General features: G+C 48.4%; 2 protein-coding genes across 2 annotated transcripts in view; one reads left to right on the top strand and one right to left on the bottom strand.

Moving 5' to 3' along the window:
* Nucleotides 1–266: 266 nt before the first annotated feature.
* Nucleotides 267–9519, top strand: LOC146591574 (bestrophin-1-like). The gene is made up of 9 exons (XM_085312657.1): nucleotides 267–418; nucleotides 1428–1522; nucleotides 1942–2175; nucleotides 3228–3382; nucleotides 4479–4556; nucleotides 6242–6394; nucleotides 6930–7010; nucleotides 7765–7916; nucleotides 8322–9519. The coding sequence occupies exons 1-9, from the start codon at nucleotides 267–269 to the stop codon at nucleotides 9517–9519; spliced, it is 2298 nt and encodes a 765-aa protein (XP_085168783.1).
* Nucleotides 9520–11057: 1538 nt separating this feature from the next.
* The window catches only part of FTH1 (ferritin heavy chain 1), a 7688-nt gene continuing 3128 nt past the window's right edge, over nucleotides 11058–15617 (bottom strand). The window contains exons 2-4 of the mRNA XM_085312684.1: nucleotides 13535–13702; nucleotides 12420–12545; nucleotides 11058–11395 (exon numbers count right to left, since the gene is read on the bottom strand). Coding sequence (XP_085168810.1) covers nucleotides 11231–11395; nucleotides 12420–12545; nucleotides 13535–13702 — 459 coding nt within the window. The 3' untranslated portion in view covers nucleotides 11058–11230. The remainder of the gene's footprint in view (nucleotides 11396–12419; nucleotides 12546–13534; nucleotides 13703–15617) is intronic.

The raw sequence follows: 15617 nt of genomic DNA, 5'->3' as shown, positions 1-15617 counted from the left end.
ACAGTTAGTTCAAGGACAGGGAAAAGATGGAAAGCTCATCAAAATAATTGCCCACCATTTTTTTTCCTGTCTCTATCCTACTCAGTCTTACCTGTATTTTGATCTCACCTCATTGTTTCTGTCCCTTTTTATTACTGTCTTTTTGCTTCCTTCCTTTCCTCATGCTTGCTTGTTGGGATGCTGGGCTTGTCCTTGTCTCCTCCCTCTCTGCAGGCTCGCTGGCAGACCCAGCATCTCCCTTTTTTGTGTCTCCACCAGAATCTTCAATGACAGTAACATACACCAACCGTGTGGCCGATGCCCGCCTAGGCACCTTCTCACAGCTCCTGCTCCAATGGAAAGGAAGCATCTACAAACTCCTCTACTCAGAGTTCCTTATCTTCATCACTCTCTACTTCACCATCAGTCTTGTCTACAGGTGAGTATCCTTTCACTCCAGCACTAACATAGCCCTTCACTCTTATCCTGTCCTGGAGCACAACAACCAAGCAATGCAGGATTGGGACAGCAGTCCTGGTGAAGAGGAGCCGACCAGCTACTGGCCAGCCCGCATTCGCAAAGTGCAGAGTTCTCCTCCTCCAGGGTAGACAGGACCTGCCCCTCTCATCTGCTGAGAAGTCAGGAAAAGAAAGGCCTTTCCTCACTGCTCCAATATGTTAGCTGCTCAGTGTATTAGCAGCTGACAGACTTCCATTTTCCAAGATGGGTAGAGACATAGCTTCTCGTCCCTGGATGGATTATCCTTGGATAATTATGCACATAAGAATGATGTGTGGATTAGTGGAGCCCAGGTCTAGGCTAGTACTGAAGTTGCCCCAAAACGCAGAGCTTAAGGAGGGAGTTTCCCTTGCTCACACAACAGGTGATGCCTTGGGTACATTTCTGAGAGCAGATGTCAACTTTAGAGCCACAGATATGTAATGAGGCAGCGGTAATCAGTGGCTGATCTGTTTTTGGTGGGGAAAGCCAGGGAGCTCCCCTAGCCAGGTCAATGTGCACAGATGCGGCACGGGGGCAGGAAAAGCAGCTCCAAGAAGATGTCACAACAGCCAGTGCTGGCATGAGCAGGGCTTGGACTGCAGGATATTAAACGAGCTGTGGTGCACATTCAAGCTCTGTGGCGAACCCAATATCAGATAACACTCTCCTGAGTGAGAAATGCATGGGCAGTCCCTGACGTCAGACTATATCACTTACCACAACTCTCTGTCAGTGACCACTTCTGGCTCCTGTGKATGGGGCAGCAGAGTGTTGCAGGTGTGCTTTCCCGGGGGAATGTGTGCTGATGTCCCCTGCTCATAGGGGCTGCTCACCCAGAAAACTCCCAGGCTCACAGTGTGTCAGTGTAGTCGCTGCCCAGGCCTGGCTTCCCTTGCCAGACTCCTATCCTCTTCTTTGAGGCTGATGCCGCTCTTTCTCCTTTTCAGGCTGATCCTGAGTGAGAGCCAAAGGCTGATGTTTGAGAAGTTGGCACTCTACTGCAACAACTATGCCGAGCTGATACCTGTGTCCTTTGTACTGGGTAACAAACTCTGTTTCTGAATACCTGGGGAGGGGAAAGGGACAATATTTCTTCTCTCTGGTTGGATATAGCTCTGCAGGCATGCGGAATTCATTGAGCAGATCCCTCACTCTGCTTTTGCAACCCACCCCATGGAGAGTATATCAGTTCCTGTCCCAGCTGTGAGGGATGCCCCCAGCACACAGCTTGCGCTGTCCAGATGTACAAACATGTTCTGGGCTCTGCCAGGAGGGCAGGGACCAAATAGCACAAAATAAGCTGGGGAAGTCAGGCTTGCCCACTCTAACTTTGAATGAAGATCTGAATTGCCCTCTAGGCATGCCTGTACCTGTCCCTGTAGAAGCAGTACCAGCCTTTCTTCACATAAGAACACATCTCCCACTCCTTTAGGATGGCTAATTTACTCAGCTCATCTCTAGGTTTCTACGTGGCTCTGGTGGTGTCCCGCTGGTGGGCACAGTATGAGAGCATTCCATGGCCTGACCGTATCATGAACCTGGTCTCCTGCAATGTGGACGGGGAGGACGAGTATGGGCGGCTCTTGCGTCGCACCCTCATGCGCTATAGCAACCTCTGCAGTGTGCTGATCTTGCGCTCAGTCAGCACTGCTGTCTACAAGCGTTTTCCCAGCATGGAGCATGTTGTGAGGGCAGGTCAGTACTTTTACTGTCTTCTGCACATCTCTGGTGCCAGGCAGACGGTACTCTGCTCCTCTGCTTGGGGCAAAGAGCCCTGGAAGAGGCCCTGTAACCTCCAGACTGAGCGCTGCAACGTGCTCAGCTAATGTCTGCTGCAGGTGCTAAGCATCTGCCTTTGCCCCAATCTGCTCTGCCCAAATGAACAACCATTCATGTTTCCCTATTGCACAGCACATGTATTCCTGCTGAAGGCTGAAAGGCAGTCTGGACGATGAAGGGTCTTTGCCCAAATTTTTTACATAGGGAGGCTATTGAGGTCTGGTTTGTGAATGCAGAGATGCTGCAGGTCACAGAGCAGCCCTGGCTGATCAGATCAGTTTAACCATGGTGAAGCAATTTCACTGGCAGCTGCTCATCCTGCACCAAGCAAGTATACAGGAAAAGCAGAGCTGTCTGGAATAAATGACCCTGTGCATGGGTCTACGGCACAAGTGGACCTCTGCTAAGTAGGATGTTTGCCCTCCCTCAGGGCAACAACTGYCCACTGGGAAAATGGGAATTGAGAGCCTCTGGCATGAACAGTAGCCCCATAGGGCTCCCTGAAACCTCTCCCAAGACATTTCTCAAGAACCTCCCAGTCTGCCCAAATGCAGATGTCTGTATTTGCCCAAATCACCTGGGCTGCCTTTGCAATCCAGGGAGAGAAACAGRCACTTCTAGAACACAAGTTATCCTATTTTCCACAAATGCCTGAAGTAAGGAAAGGTGACTGCACCATCATGTTCCACATCGTCCCACTGGCTGTGGGGATCAAAGAAAGATATGCTGCAGACATCTAAAATGAAAAGAGATGAATTCTGCCCCTCACACCTCTCTAACTCAATGTTCTAACAGGGAGACTTGTCCTCCTTTAGGTGTCTCCCAAAGACTGAATGTCTGTGTCTTTCCTCTGATTATAAGGAGAGCTAAGGTGGCCATCTGAAATTTAGATGTTTTCATTTCAGATCAAGTTAATTCCCTTCTGCCCCCTATGGCCATCCCTTTCCTGTCTCCTCTTTTCCACTTAGGCCTCATGACAGCAGAAGAACACAAGAAGTTTGAGAGCTTGAATTCCCCCCACAACAAGTTTTGGATCCCATGTGTGTGGTTTTCCAATCTGGCCGTGAAGGCACGGAATGAGGGGAGGATTCGGGACAGTGTGCTGCTCCAGGGCATCCTGAATGTGAGTGATAGAGGCAGCAAGCAACTGTCTAWGATTCTTGTCCTCTTCCCTTGGCGGAACTACAGGTATTTCCAGAAGTCTGGCAAGAAATAGGGATGATGAGATGGGACTTCCAGACAGTGAGCTAAGCCTGGCCCTGAGGATATTACATTAACTTTAATGGGAAATGTTCCCCACCACCCACTAGCCTCCCCAGATAAGGGCAGAGCAGAGCTTTCGGTGACCTGCTGGCATAAGGCAGCAAGGTCACATGCAATAGAGATGAGGGAAATGTGACATCTTTCTTGAATGTGAGAGGAACGATGGGACTCACATCTAGATGTAGTAATGGCAGGCACCCACATAGCAGGCCAAGCATCAGCTCTCCTTCATACAGTCAGCTTTCACAGACTCCAGAGCAGCCATCTGCAGCGGCCAACGGAGTTCTCTAGGACACAGCTCAGAAGCTGCAAGGAAGCACAGCACATGCCTGGAAAGAGACAGGGACGATTCAAAGGCATGATAGCAGCCAAGGTCCCTGCAGAGGACTTCATGGTAGAAAACAATGGATTGTCCTAGGAAGCAGGCCATGCTCGATGGGCAAGACTGTCAATGATCCCTGCTCAGCTACAGAAGAGAAAGATTTTAGAGCAGTTCATCCCTTGGCATTCATGTGCAAAGAGAATCACATTGTTTCTGTTACCTGGAGTGAGATTCATCTGCTCAGAGGTAGGTGTCTCCCTCAGGGCTATTTATCTAGGCACAGTGGGTAGTCAGGAGACAGAGACGGGCGCTTCTGAGGCAATTCTTGCCTAATCTGTTAAGCTGCTCATTTTGTGAGGAGATAAGTTCTGCTATAAGTGAGGAAGGGAGCCTGGGCTCAGATGGAGACATCCAGGCAGCAAGGAGTTCCTCCAGGGCAAGCTGGAGCCCCTACTGTTGATCTGATGGGGAAAGGCTGGGAACAGCAGCCATGGCTGAGTGCCCCCTTTCAGAGGAGGTGTGAAAAGGAGGGGGCAGGCCAGATCAGTGAAGGGGAAGCGGGCTGGAGAGTCAGTGTCTGCCGTGAGGAGACGGGAGGTTTATGCCAACACTCCATTCCTCTTCCCCACTACAGGAGCTCAACACTTTGCGCAGCCAGTGCGGGCGGCTCTATGGGTATGACTGGATCAGCATCCCCCTGGTCTATACCCAGGTAAGAATGGGATCTCCTGCACCTGCTGATCCACTGCCTGTCTGCACACACTTCCCATGCTGCTAGGGAACCCCCGCTGACACACATACTYCACACATGGATCATGCTGATGCTACATATGCTTGGACCCTTCATCTATACCTACCTTTGCCAGCTCCCTCATGTATGTAACCCACTCTTCCATGTACCTGGAGGTGCATGGAGGAGAACTGTGTGCCTGTACTTAGCTGTTGTATACCTCCCTGGATGCAACCGCAGACATTCTGGCACCAAACTGGTCCTTCACCTCATACAGCCCTGCTGCTCAGATAACACTAATGCACTCCACTGTGAAATGAGAACTTCTCGTGTTCATGCATTACTGAAGGTTAATGGAGAATATATTCCTGCACAGACCACAGTGCATGCTAGGGGAAAAAAAGCAATAGCATGATGTGTTGCACTTCCATCCCACATTTGCCTTTGGGGTGAGGTTAGCACACTGCCTCTCTGCACCTGGCACAGCATTGCAGCCCCCTGCCAACAGGCTCAGCCAATGCCCCACTGTCAGCACTCACATGTGAGTACAGGCCCCTGAGAATAAGAGCACAACTCTGCCAAAGCCCTATCCAGGGAGCACTAAGRGGAGTCTCAGCTACAGAGGTGGTCAGGAAGGAACTGAGGAGCAGACAGGGGAGGTACAACTGGAGTCCAGGTCCACAAAGCAGAGCCAGGACAAGCTGCAGAGAACACTGAGCCCAGAATGGCAGCTCCTCTTGCAGCCTCATCCTGGATGCCTGTAGCGGTTAGTAAGGCGCTTTGCTAGAGAGCCTAGCTAGGGTACTCACTGCATTTGAGAATACAAAGAACATTTTTCTATGGATACCCATCCATATCGCAGTCTATTACTGCAATTGAGCTCTCTGTAATCCTGCCCATTGTAAAACATCCATGCACTGTTCACTGTGGGGAGCTGCACAGCTAGCTTGCAAGTCTTGTGATGATATGTTTGTTTTGAAACATCCTGCTTGGGGCATCAAGAGACCATGCGAGAGTCTTCACTACTGTTAATTTAAAAGTGGGAAGTTTCCAGTCCCATGATCACAGAGAAAAGCATGAAGCACACTGTGGCTTGAAATCTGGACAAGCAAGTAGGCAAATATAAAACAGCTCAGCATGAGGAACAGGAAGGAAGGAGCCTGTTCAGAGCTGCCAGCACTGCTAAAGTCTCCCCTCACTGACTTGAACACAGTCTGTGACAGCACAGGCTGAGCCACAAAGGTGTCAGAGCAGCTTTTGGGAGAGTCAGGGGCAAGAATGAGAAGAGCTTACAGCACCCCTTAGCTCAGCAGTTCACCAGCCACATGACAGTTGTTCAAGCTGTGTCTGTCCAGGATATCAGGTGCTGCCTTCTGCTACCATCTTTTTGTGGTGCCTACACAGAGGTAATTCCAGGAACACTGTGGAAAATACAATGCAAGGTAAAGGTTACACTTAAAACTTTCTTCAGTGGAAACACATCTTCCTGAAAAGAGCAGAGGACAAGCTTGTCACAATTCAGTACAAGATTTTCAAAAGGCCGCGGAGTCAGCAACTCTGCAGCTTGCTGCAGTACGGAAAAGTGTGGGGTGGAACAGAGGAGAGGTGCTGGGTAAGCAAGCTGGGATCTCAAGCTCCTCTGGTGTGTTCTCTGGCCTCTTTCTCAGGTGGTGACCGTGGCTGTTTACAGCTTCTTCCTGGCATGTCTGATCGGGCGGCAGTTCCTGGACCCAGAAAAGGCCTACCCTGGCCATGAACTAGATCTCTTTGTGCCCGTGTTTACATTTTTGCAGTTCTTCTTCTATGCTGGCTGGCTAAAGGTAAGTCGAAGAAAACATGCCTGGAGCTGGAATCAGACCCAGACAAGGGTTTTTCCCAGTTTCGGCACACCAGCATCTCCAGCTGTGTTTTTCTGGCCTACAAGCAACATGCCTGTGCTGGCACTCAGAGCGCCAAACAGGGGCTGAGGGTGTTGTCAAGACTGACACAGTTTCTGAGTGCCTCATCCTGGAGAACAGATCTGTCTTTCCTGTATTTTGGGCCTCGCTAGTTCAGGGGAGAAGAGAAGCAGTGGGGCACGCTTTGCCTGCAAAGTATTATGTGTGATTTTCAGTGGCAGAAAGGCTGTGAGCCACAGACTGTTTGTTACCTGTCCCACTGCAAATGTGCTCACCAGCACCAAGGACTCCCAGATATTGGCAAGCCCCCATTTTTAATCTGCCCCTTTTTGGGAGGATCACTAGTGCTCCAAATTCATCCCCCTTGAGTGTAGTTTCAGACTCTGCCCACCAAGCCTTTGCCCCACAAGGAAGGGGGCAGGCATCCCCATGACCCGTGTGTGCTCTCCACATGCAGGTGGCTGAGCAACTCATCAACCCCTTTGGGGAGGATGATGATGACTTTGAAACCAACTGGCTCATCGACAGGAACTTGCAGGTAAAGTGGAGGCGAGATCCCACAGATAATCCGAACCTGCAGAGGAACGCAGAAGCAGCACTGCACCCAAGGGTTCAGCAAGCCCTGTCAGGAGTGCAGTCACAGTGCTGTCCTGCAGTACCTCTGCCATCCACCTCCCATGCCCACAGCAGGGCACAGAGGCAATCCCTGTTCTCCTAGCTCTTTTCTCTGAGAAGGTGGCTGATTGTTAAGAAAGGCCCCAGGATCTCCACAGGGAGGTGGCTGAGGTGACCATGAGGAGAGCATATGGCTTCTCTACATGTATGATTATGAAGGCAGCCAGCTCTCAGCAACCAGGGAGACATCCCAGGCTGCAGGAAGAATATGGGGTGAGACTTGTTAGGAAGACCCCACATTCACCAGGGAAGACAGGACTTTTGGCATATGCTTGTGCTGCTGAGCACCTGGCAGTTACACAGAGATTGACTCCAGCCCACCTAACCCTCCTATTCCATGCTATACCCACACTATGGATCCAAATTCAATTGTTTTCATATCCTCACTACCCCTCAGTGACCCATCATTCCTGCCTCTCCCTAACATTTCACCCTGTTCCTCAAAATGCTTCCTCTGCTTTCTTCCCTGTAGTAACTCTCCACCTATGGTCTTTCCTAATGCCACAGTCCTGGCCATAGAGCTCTTCCTTCCTAGTAAGCATTGCTTGCACATCTCCTTTAACATCTCCTTCCTTCCAGTTACTTGCCCTCTGTGACATTCCTGTTGTCCTCTGCAGGTCTCCCTTATGGCAGTGGATGAGATGCATCAGGATTTGCCCATTCTGGAGAAGGACCTGTACTGGAATGAGCCTGACCCCCAGCCACCCTACACCGCAGCCACTGTTGAGTACAAGCGCCCATCATTCCTTGGCTCAACTTTTGACATCAGGTGAGTGAAAACAGTGTGTCAGAACAGGCCACATTTACACTTTGGATTAGGCATCATGTAGGATATTATACAATACAGTCTAAGAAAATAACATCTTTCTCCAAAGCTTATGAAATCTTGCTATAAGAAGTTTAGGCTCATCTCAAAGTGAAACCCAGCATCCTCCATGGAAAAAAAGGTTCCTCTGAGCACTTATCTCCCCTCCTCTACTATGATACAAGCATCCCTGTTAATGGAGGGTATCTTATGCCATCCTTAATAACCATCTGCCTTAACACAGGAAGACAGAGGTTTACCACCCGCAGCAGCATTGCCTGTGCTGCCAGCCTCTGCTAATGCTGACCAAATCCACCAGAAACTGCCTTATATTGTCGCTGTGTAACAGCCTGTTTTGCCTTTCCCCAGCATGCAGAAAGAAGAGATGGAGTTCCAGCCCCTGGAGCAAATTAAAGAGAATGAGGAGGCAAACCACTCCACACCATTACTGGGACACCTGGGCCGTCTCCTGGGTGTCCAGTCACCCAGCTTCACCAGGTCCTCTTCCCGGATGAATCTGCTGCGCAGGCGAGGAGACCCCACATCCCCCTTCTCCCATTATACGTATCAAGACATGGTCAAGTCTGGAAGCCCTTGCAGCATCAACCAGCCAAGGGGAGACTCCAGCACACAAGAGCAATGGGATAGTGAGGATGGAAAACTGAGGGAGTTTGATGCCTTCATATCAACCCCATTCTATGAGAGACCTGGTTTCTACAGCGCTCCACAGACACCAATCAGCTCCATCCCCATGATCTTCCCTTCTAGACGTCAAGGCCGCAAGAAGCCCCCTGCACTCTCTAGCATTGCTGCATGCTCAACTTCTCTTCGAGATGTCATTACTAACTCACCTTCCAGGATGAGCGATACATACAAGAGCCAGAGCTCTATTGGCTCAGGTGTAAAGGAAACATTTGTTTGGCCAACAGCAGAACGAGGCAAAGCTCCTGACTCTCTAGTGGTAACAGTAGAGGAAGAAAAGAACAATTCTAACAATAAAAGCAGAGAAGTTGCCACCACAGGAAGTCCAGGAGCTCAATCCACTGCATCAGAGAGCCCTAAATTCCTCTTCCTAGCAGAGTCCCCCGACCATGAAAAGCAGGGTAGCTTCAAGAGTCTGAAGAGCTTAAAAGGCTGCCACCCACCCTGGCTAACTGTGGAGAATGCAGCAGCTGCCACCCCCAATTCTGATCATTCAAGTGCTTTTCACACCCCCAGTAAAACACCTGGAGGCAGCGCCTCCCTCTGCTTTTCATTCACTCCTGTGACTTCTCCAGTGCTAGAGAGGTCCAACGTGGGGAACACAGGCCCTGATGCCCCTGGCCTAAGTTCAGAAGATGCAGCCAATGCTCCAGACCAGCATCCTGCAGAGCTTTCTGGGATTGAAAGAGATACTGGAAAGGGAAGCACTAACATTCACCCTACAAAAGAGTCAAGAAGAACAGAAAACCCTTCCCCCAATGACTCTGGCATCTCTCTAGCTGAGGGTGACTACGTGGGGCTGATGGAGGTGATCTTGGAAACTAGTGAAAGCACATGTGAAGAGCAGATAGATCAATACAGCTAGGAGACCAAGAGGTATGCACTACTCTGTTAAGGTACCTGCCATATTAGCAGTATTGCAGTATCTTTACACTCAGCCACACTGGCACTCATCCTCCTAACAGAAGGGGAGGGCAGCCACACCACATGCTGCTGGAACATCCAGTTAAGAGTCCAGCCACAGCTGAATCCAGCACCAGTGACTCACAGCTACTGGCCTAAGGTACAAAAACAGGCCAAACAGAACTTCCATGTTGCAGCATTATACAATAATCTCTATTTATAGTAAAAGAACAAAAGACTTGATGACAAATTTTGGAGTTTTGCTAGGTATTGCAAATACCTAATAGCAGAGCTCTARCTTGAGGTGCCAGCCTCAAGAACATGGAGCACAAGTGCAGACCGAAGTAGAAAAGCATTGTAATTACTAAAGATACCTGCTCATCCTCATTGCAGGAAGAGCTGAGCTCAAGCCTTATATGAACAGCTGTCACAAGACTCAGTGCAGGAAGCCTGGGCAGGACTTGGACTACTGACAGAAGATATTCCAGGGAAAGAACGGGACTGAAATGAGAAAGTTGCATTACTCAAGACAGACTTGTACTGCTTTAGCAGATCAGTCTATTTATTTCCCTTGTATTGAGGGAAAAACAGGACAGAATAAGGCAGGGTAAGTATCTGTTTAAACAAGTGGCTGCAGTTATGGCATTTACCCAGCCTGTTGTCTCCTTTGAGTTTCACATTACATTTGCCACTGATTTGAAAGCATTCATGGAAGTGGTCTGGATGGTAGCAGACAATTTAAAAGCTTTGAGTTTTGACTAATCTTCCCTAAGAAAATAAAAGCAAGGCTGAAGTCAAGGCCCAGCTGTTTCATTTCCTCATTTTAGTTTCTACACATCAGCAAAAATTCAAAAAACAAGTCACAAATTTATCCTACTTTAAGGACAATAAAGTCTTCAAGGACAGCTGTAGATATCACACAGAACAGTGACATGAATTGTTCCAGGCCATTTCCTCTCAGATCCTTTTTAGAGCCTCACATTCACTATAGGTATCTTCTGTCTATGTATAGCTTTTCAGCCTAGGCAGGAGTCCCTACCACACCCAGGCTGACTCCTGATATAATGCCTTAGATTCAATTCCTGCAGTACTGTTGTTTCAATCTAGACTGATTACAGTACACTGCTCTTAGGTCTTGGTTCACAGTGCACTTGTACATGTGGAGAAAAATGTGATGACATTTTAGACATGCATGGTACCTGGTGAGGCACCCTCCTTCAGTTACTTCATCTAAATCCACGGGGACAAGCCACCATACAGTTCCTTGCACATTCATTATAGCAGCAGCTTTTGTGGCAAAGTCATTTTGAATGCAACTTCAATCAGTTCTTGTAGTAGATCCCACTGGATGGAAAAAGTGCTAAGCAAAGTAAAATCTGATCCCTCTAAAATATATCCCTTCATCCAAGCCCAACCTAAGATAACATTCCCACAGGAAACTATGGAACATAACTTATATATGGGGGCCTCTCACTCTGGAGAGAAACAGAAAAAGCCATCTTGAACCAAGTCACTTTATTGGATGGAAAGCAGTACACAAAACACAAGAGAAACAGGATGATATTTGGTACAGCATGAGAACTGTTTATCTAGATAGCTGAAGATGCATACACTGCTGGGCAGCAAGGTAGAAGTCCCACCCTGAAACTAACAGGGTGGCTCTTGGCAAGACTTCAGCTCTCATTGTCACTGTCCCCTAAGGTATGCTTGTCAAACAGGTACTCTGCCATGCCATATTTTGGCGCACCCATCTTCCGCAGGTTGGTCACATGGTCACCCAGCTCTTTGATGGCTTTCACTTGCTCATCCAGGTAGTGAGTCTCAATGAAGTCACACAACTGAAATGGAGACAAGAGAGTTTACCTTTATGCCAGAATACTATTTAACCTGCTGATGCAGTAACAGAATTTCTACTGATCTTCCCTAGGGCTAATAGAAGATACAGAATTACAGCTTCTAAAGGCTTCTTTTTCTCAGGTACCTTTAGTTCTGCTTCAGCAGTACCAGAAGCAGACCAGATATATGCGAGCTTATCCAGGGCCCTACAGTACAATCCACAACAAGCAGCTCAGGAAGCAACCCTCCCCTTTCCTCATCAAGATAGATAATAGGAATATTTTGAACTTCCATACATACAGTTCATACATTTCAGTATTTACAGCAGTAGAATGGTCCAGCTAAGTTTCTTCTTTTTTATTTTTTTTTAAAAAAAAAGCACCTCTACCTCCCTCAATCTTACATATAGTACTTGTGAGAATACTGAGTAACACACTAGTATCATTCCAGTAGCTCTAATATCAGGAAGGTTATTAGCAAGGCTGGGTTGAGTTTTTTCAAGTTTAACTTCCAGCTGTGAAGAAACTTATGTTTTTAAATATGAAGTTCCATAGCTTTCGTGCTAGATATTCAGAGAAAGTGACCACAAAACCTCATCCTAAGAGGAAAATGCCTAACAGGCATCCATTGGTTTAAAAATCAAAACTTATCCCCTCAAAAGCAAGTCTTTTCTGTAGAGCTAATGTTTTTCCCCCTTCTCTCCAAAAGGCTGTTCACATMAGTGCCTCCTGTTCCTGAAAACAGGAGAGATTTTAACACATGCACCCACTGTTCTGAAAGGAAGGCCTTAGCCACCCTAAGGTGCTGCAATTGGTCCTCTCCCAGAAAGCAGTGACAACAGTCCTCAAAGGGCCACAGTATAGCCTAACATCCAGGCCCTTCCCTTTACAAGGGCCCTATGACTAGTTCATACCTCTGCTCACCTTTAGAAAGAGCAAGGACAGTTCACCCCAAAACACACAGGATCAGACCCATGCAAACCCCACTCATTGCACAGCTACATTCTCAGCTTCACCATCCACTTACATGTGGGTCATTCTTTTCAGTTGCCAGCTTGTGCAGTTCTAGCAGTGACTGGTTCACATTTTTCTCCAGGTGCAGAGCGCACTCCATTGCGGTCAGCCCATTCTCCCAGTCATCACGATCTGGCTTCTAAAAGGGGAAGCACATGACCATAGCTTCTGTAAGCACCCATGCAGCAGTATTGCACAAAGTTTTCTAGATCAGATTCAACTATTTAGAGAAACAGCGTGTAGTATTCTGAGGTTCTTCACTATCTTCTACTCATTCTTTGACCAAGAACAGTTTTGGGCATTATGATATCTTAAGCAAGCTTGGCACTCCCATGTAGTACACACCCTGCAGAAAGCAGGTCCCAAATCTATCCACATTCCCTTAAGATCCTGACATTTGGTTTTGTAAACTGCTGTAAGTGAGAGCTACTTTCTTCCTCCCCCATCACAAGTTAGCAGCCTAAACAATCTACATAGGTAAGCCATACATCGAATCTCAGAGATGTAGCAAGTTGTAAAGACCAGACTTATCTATTCTGGTGTATAAAATACTCAGTTTAGCAAGAGGATTCTGCTGAAAATCTGTCACTCACTTTGCTGTTTTACCCATGAAGAGTTAAGTCTTGCATAACAATAACCATAACCATGTAACATTGTTTTCTGCTGTTCTAAGCCTAAAGTGACTTCAAGGAAAGWACCATGAAATCTTGCAGTAAGTCATAGCAATGTTCTGGAAACTTAATATTACTTCATGCTCCCATGGCAAGCAAGTCAGGAGTGTTATCTCTACAGAACAGTTTAATGAACCAAGAAGGCCCTATCTTGAGAAGTCACTGGCAAGAACAACAAAAAGCATGTTCTAGGCACCCTCCCCCTTCCTCCCTCCCTGAGGAAACTGCTGCAGGGCTAGGTGTATGTACCTCCTCTTACAGGAAGAATCTTTCTTTGTTCTAGCATCTCTGAATTACAGGCAGCATGAGAACCAGATGCAGGTCCCAGCAATTCAGTATACTTATTTACTGTTTTTACCAGCAAAGTGATCCTCTAAGAAACTCCTCCCCTTTCAGCCTGAAGACAGACTGCAAGTCTAGTTCAGCGCTATACACTCCTGAACCATAGCTTTCTCACCTTGATGTCCTGCAAGAAGATACGCCCACCTCTCTGATTTTGCAGCTTCATCAGTTTCTCAGCATGCTCACGTTCCTCATGGGACTGGTGCAAGAAGTACTTTGCRAAGTTTTTTAGAGCCACATCATCACGGTCGAAATAGTACGACTGAAAACAAGAATTCACATGCTTAGGAAAAAAAATGTCTCATTCCAGCAGTTACAGAAGTCCAGGTCAGTAGTATGACTTTAAACATGCCTCCTACTAGCCCTTTTTAAGATGGCTGAATCCAGACTAAAGGTAGCAACAGTGCAATCAAAGTAAGGGAATGCAACAAAACTTTCAGTAAGCAAACAATTTAAGCGTATTCAGGAGACCAAAGAYGCCTGTTCCTCTGAGCACCACTGAAATGCCTCAGCACAGTAAATTAAGTGTAGCGCTACCAAATTCTTCTTCTACCAGAAGTTTCTCCTGCTCCCCTTGTTTGCATTTAACAGGGACCACGAGTCAAAGTTAGGCTTCTTAACACAAGTTAATAAAGGTGGCAAAGAGCTTCAAGATACTTCTGGGATAGTATCCCATGCTTCACTAGGCTTGAGGCAGACTAGGAAATTCCTTTTTACTTTTGAAGAAAAGGAGTGAAACTTTGTAGAGACAGTAGTTGAACATATTTTGTCCAAGTTAAACAGCAAATATAAGAGTCTTATTTAAAGCCAAAAAGCATCTGTACCAGCAGTTGGAAGCTAATCCACAGCTTGTTTGTTTTTTGGTCAAAGACATTGGGCAGGATTCAATGAAAAGCTTTGTATCAGCTGCCAGTTATTTACAAGACTAACTGCCATAGAATTCACTGTCATTAGACCAGCAGTGTAGGAGCTTCAAGGAAAGATATTGGTGCTTGTGTACCACTATCATTCACCAACACAGCTGCATTCAGCTTGCAGCTCAGGGTGTGACCTTCAGAGTAACACAGAAGCAAGCAGGTAAGTTATACACTTAAATGCCATAACACACTACAGTGTCAAGTTATCTGCACAGCAATCTGTGCTTTAGGTGAGCAGGTATCAGAGCCACTGTTTGGACCCAAAATTATTCATCTCAGCTGTAGCTAAAATTGTAGTCTCACGTCAAGTGAGACAAACACAGCTCTAAGGAAACCATGACTTCCAACTAATTCATTTTGGAACTACGAATGAAAAACCCTGCCTCAAACAAAAACGCCTGTGGGAGAGGTGCCAATCTCTTCATTACACAGCCCTCGCTATCCAGCCCAGCCCCAAGGGCAGAGCCGCTTGGCAGCTGCTGACCTGTGCTGATAACAAGTCCGCCAAGGGCGACGAAGAAAGAGCTGTTAACGTGTAACCGCGGTTCGCCGTGGAGATAAACACTTCAACAAGCACATTAAAAAAAAAAACTCCCACTCGCAGGCAGCCGGTCCCCAGAGGGCTGAGGCACGCCCCGGGGAGGCGTCGCCCGGCGCACCCCGCCCCCTTCTCCCCCGGCAAGAAAGCCCGACCCTGCCGGGGGGAAGAAGGGAAGAAGCCGGCAAGGGAGCGCCAGCCCCACAGCCCTAGCTAGGCCTTTACCCCTCGCAAGCTCCCCCCAACACACACACAGAGGAAGGTGCGACATTAGCACGCACCCGCCCAACGGCGGCCCCACCTCCTCCGGACCGAGGCGCGCGGAAGGGCCCAACGCCTTCCCCGCGGCGGGCAGCGCACGGCCCAACGTCTCCTGCAGGGCGGGCCCCCGACACAAGGGCTCGCAACGTCCCCCTCCCCCAGGAGGGCCCCGCAAGCGGCAGATCCGACTCCTTCCGAGGGGAGGCCGCACGGTAAGAGCCCAACGCTGCCCATCTTCCCCGCCCCCGCATACCATCCTCGGGGCAGGCCTCACACACAACAGGCACGAACGCCGCCTCGCCTTGCCCACAGGCGGGCCTCAAGTCCCCTCTTTCCCCATAGCCAGCTCCTCGGCCGGATGGAGCCACAGCCCCCCCACCCCACCCCCATCGATAGGGTCTGAAGTCCCCCCTTCACCTCAGGCAGGCCCCATGCTCCTCAAAGGCAGGCTCCACCTCCCTTCTCCCACAGGGGCGCCCTCC

The sequence above is a fragment of the Rhea americana genome, unplaced genomic scaffold (assembly GCF_003343005.1).
Source record: "Rhea americana isolate MKP2758 unplaced genomic scaffold, rheAme1 scaffold_37, whole genome shotgun sequence".
Lineage (NCBI taxonomy): Eukaryota > Metazoa > Chordata > Aves > Rheiformes > Rheidae > Rhea > Rhea americana.
Note: the sequence above shows the minus strand (reverse complement) of the source record. Positions and strands in the feature narration are given on the sequence as shown.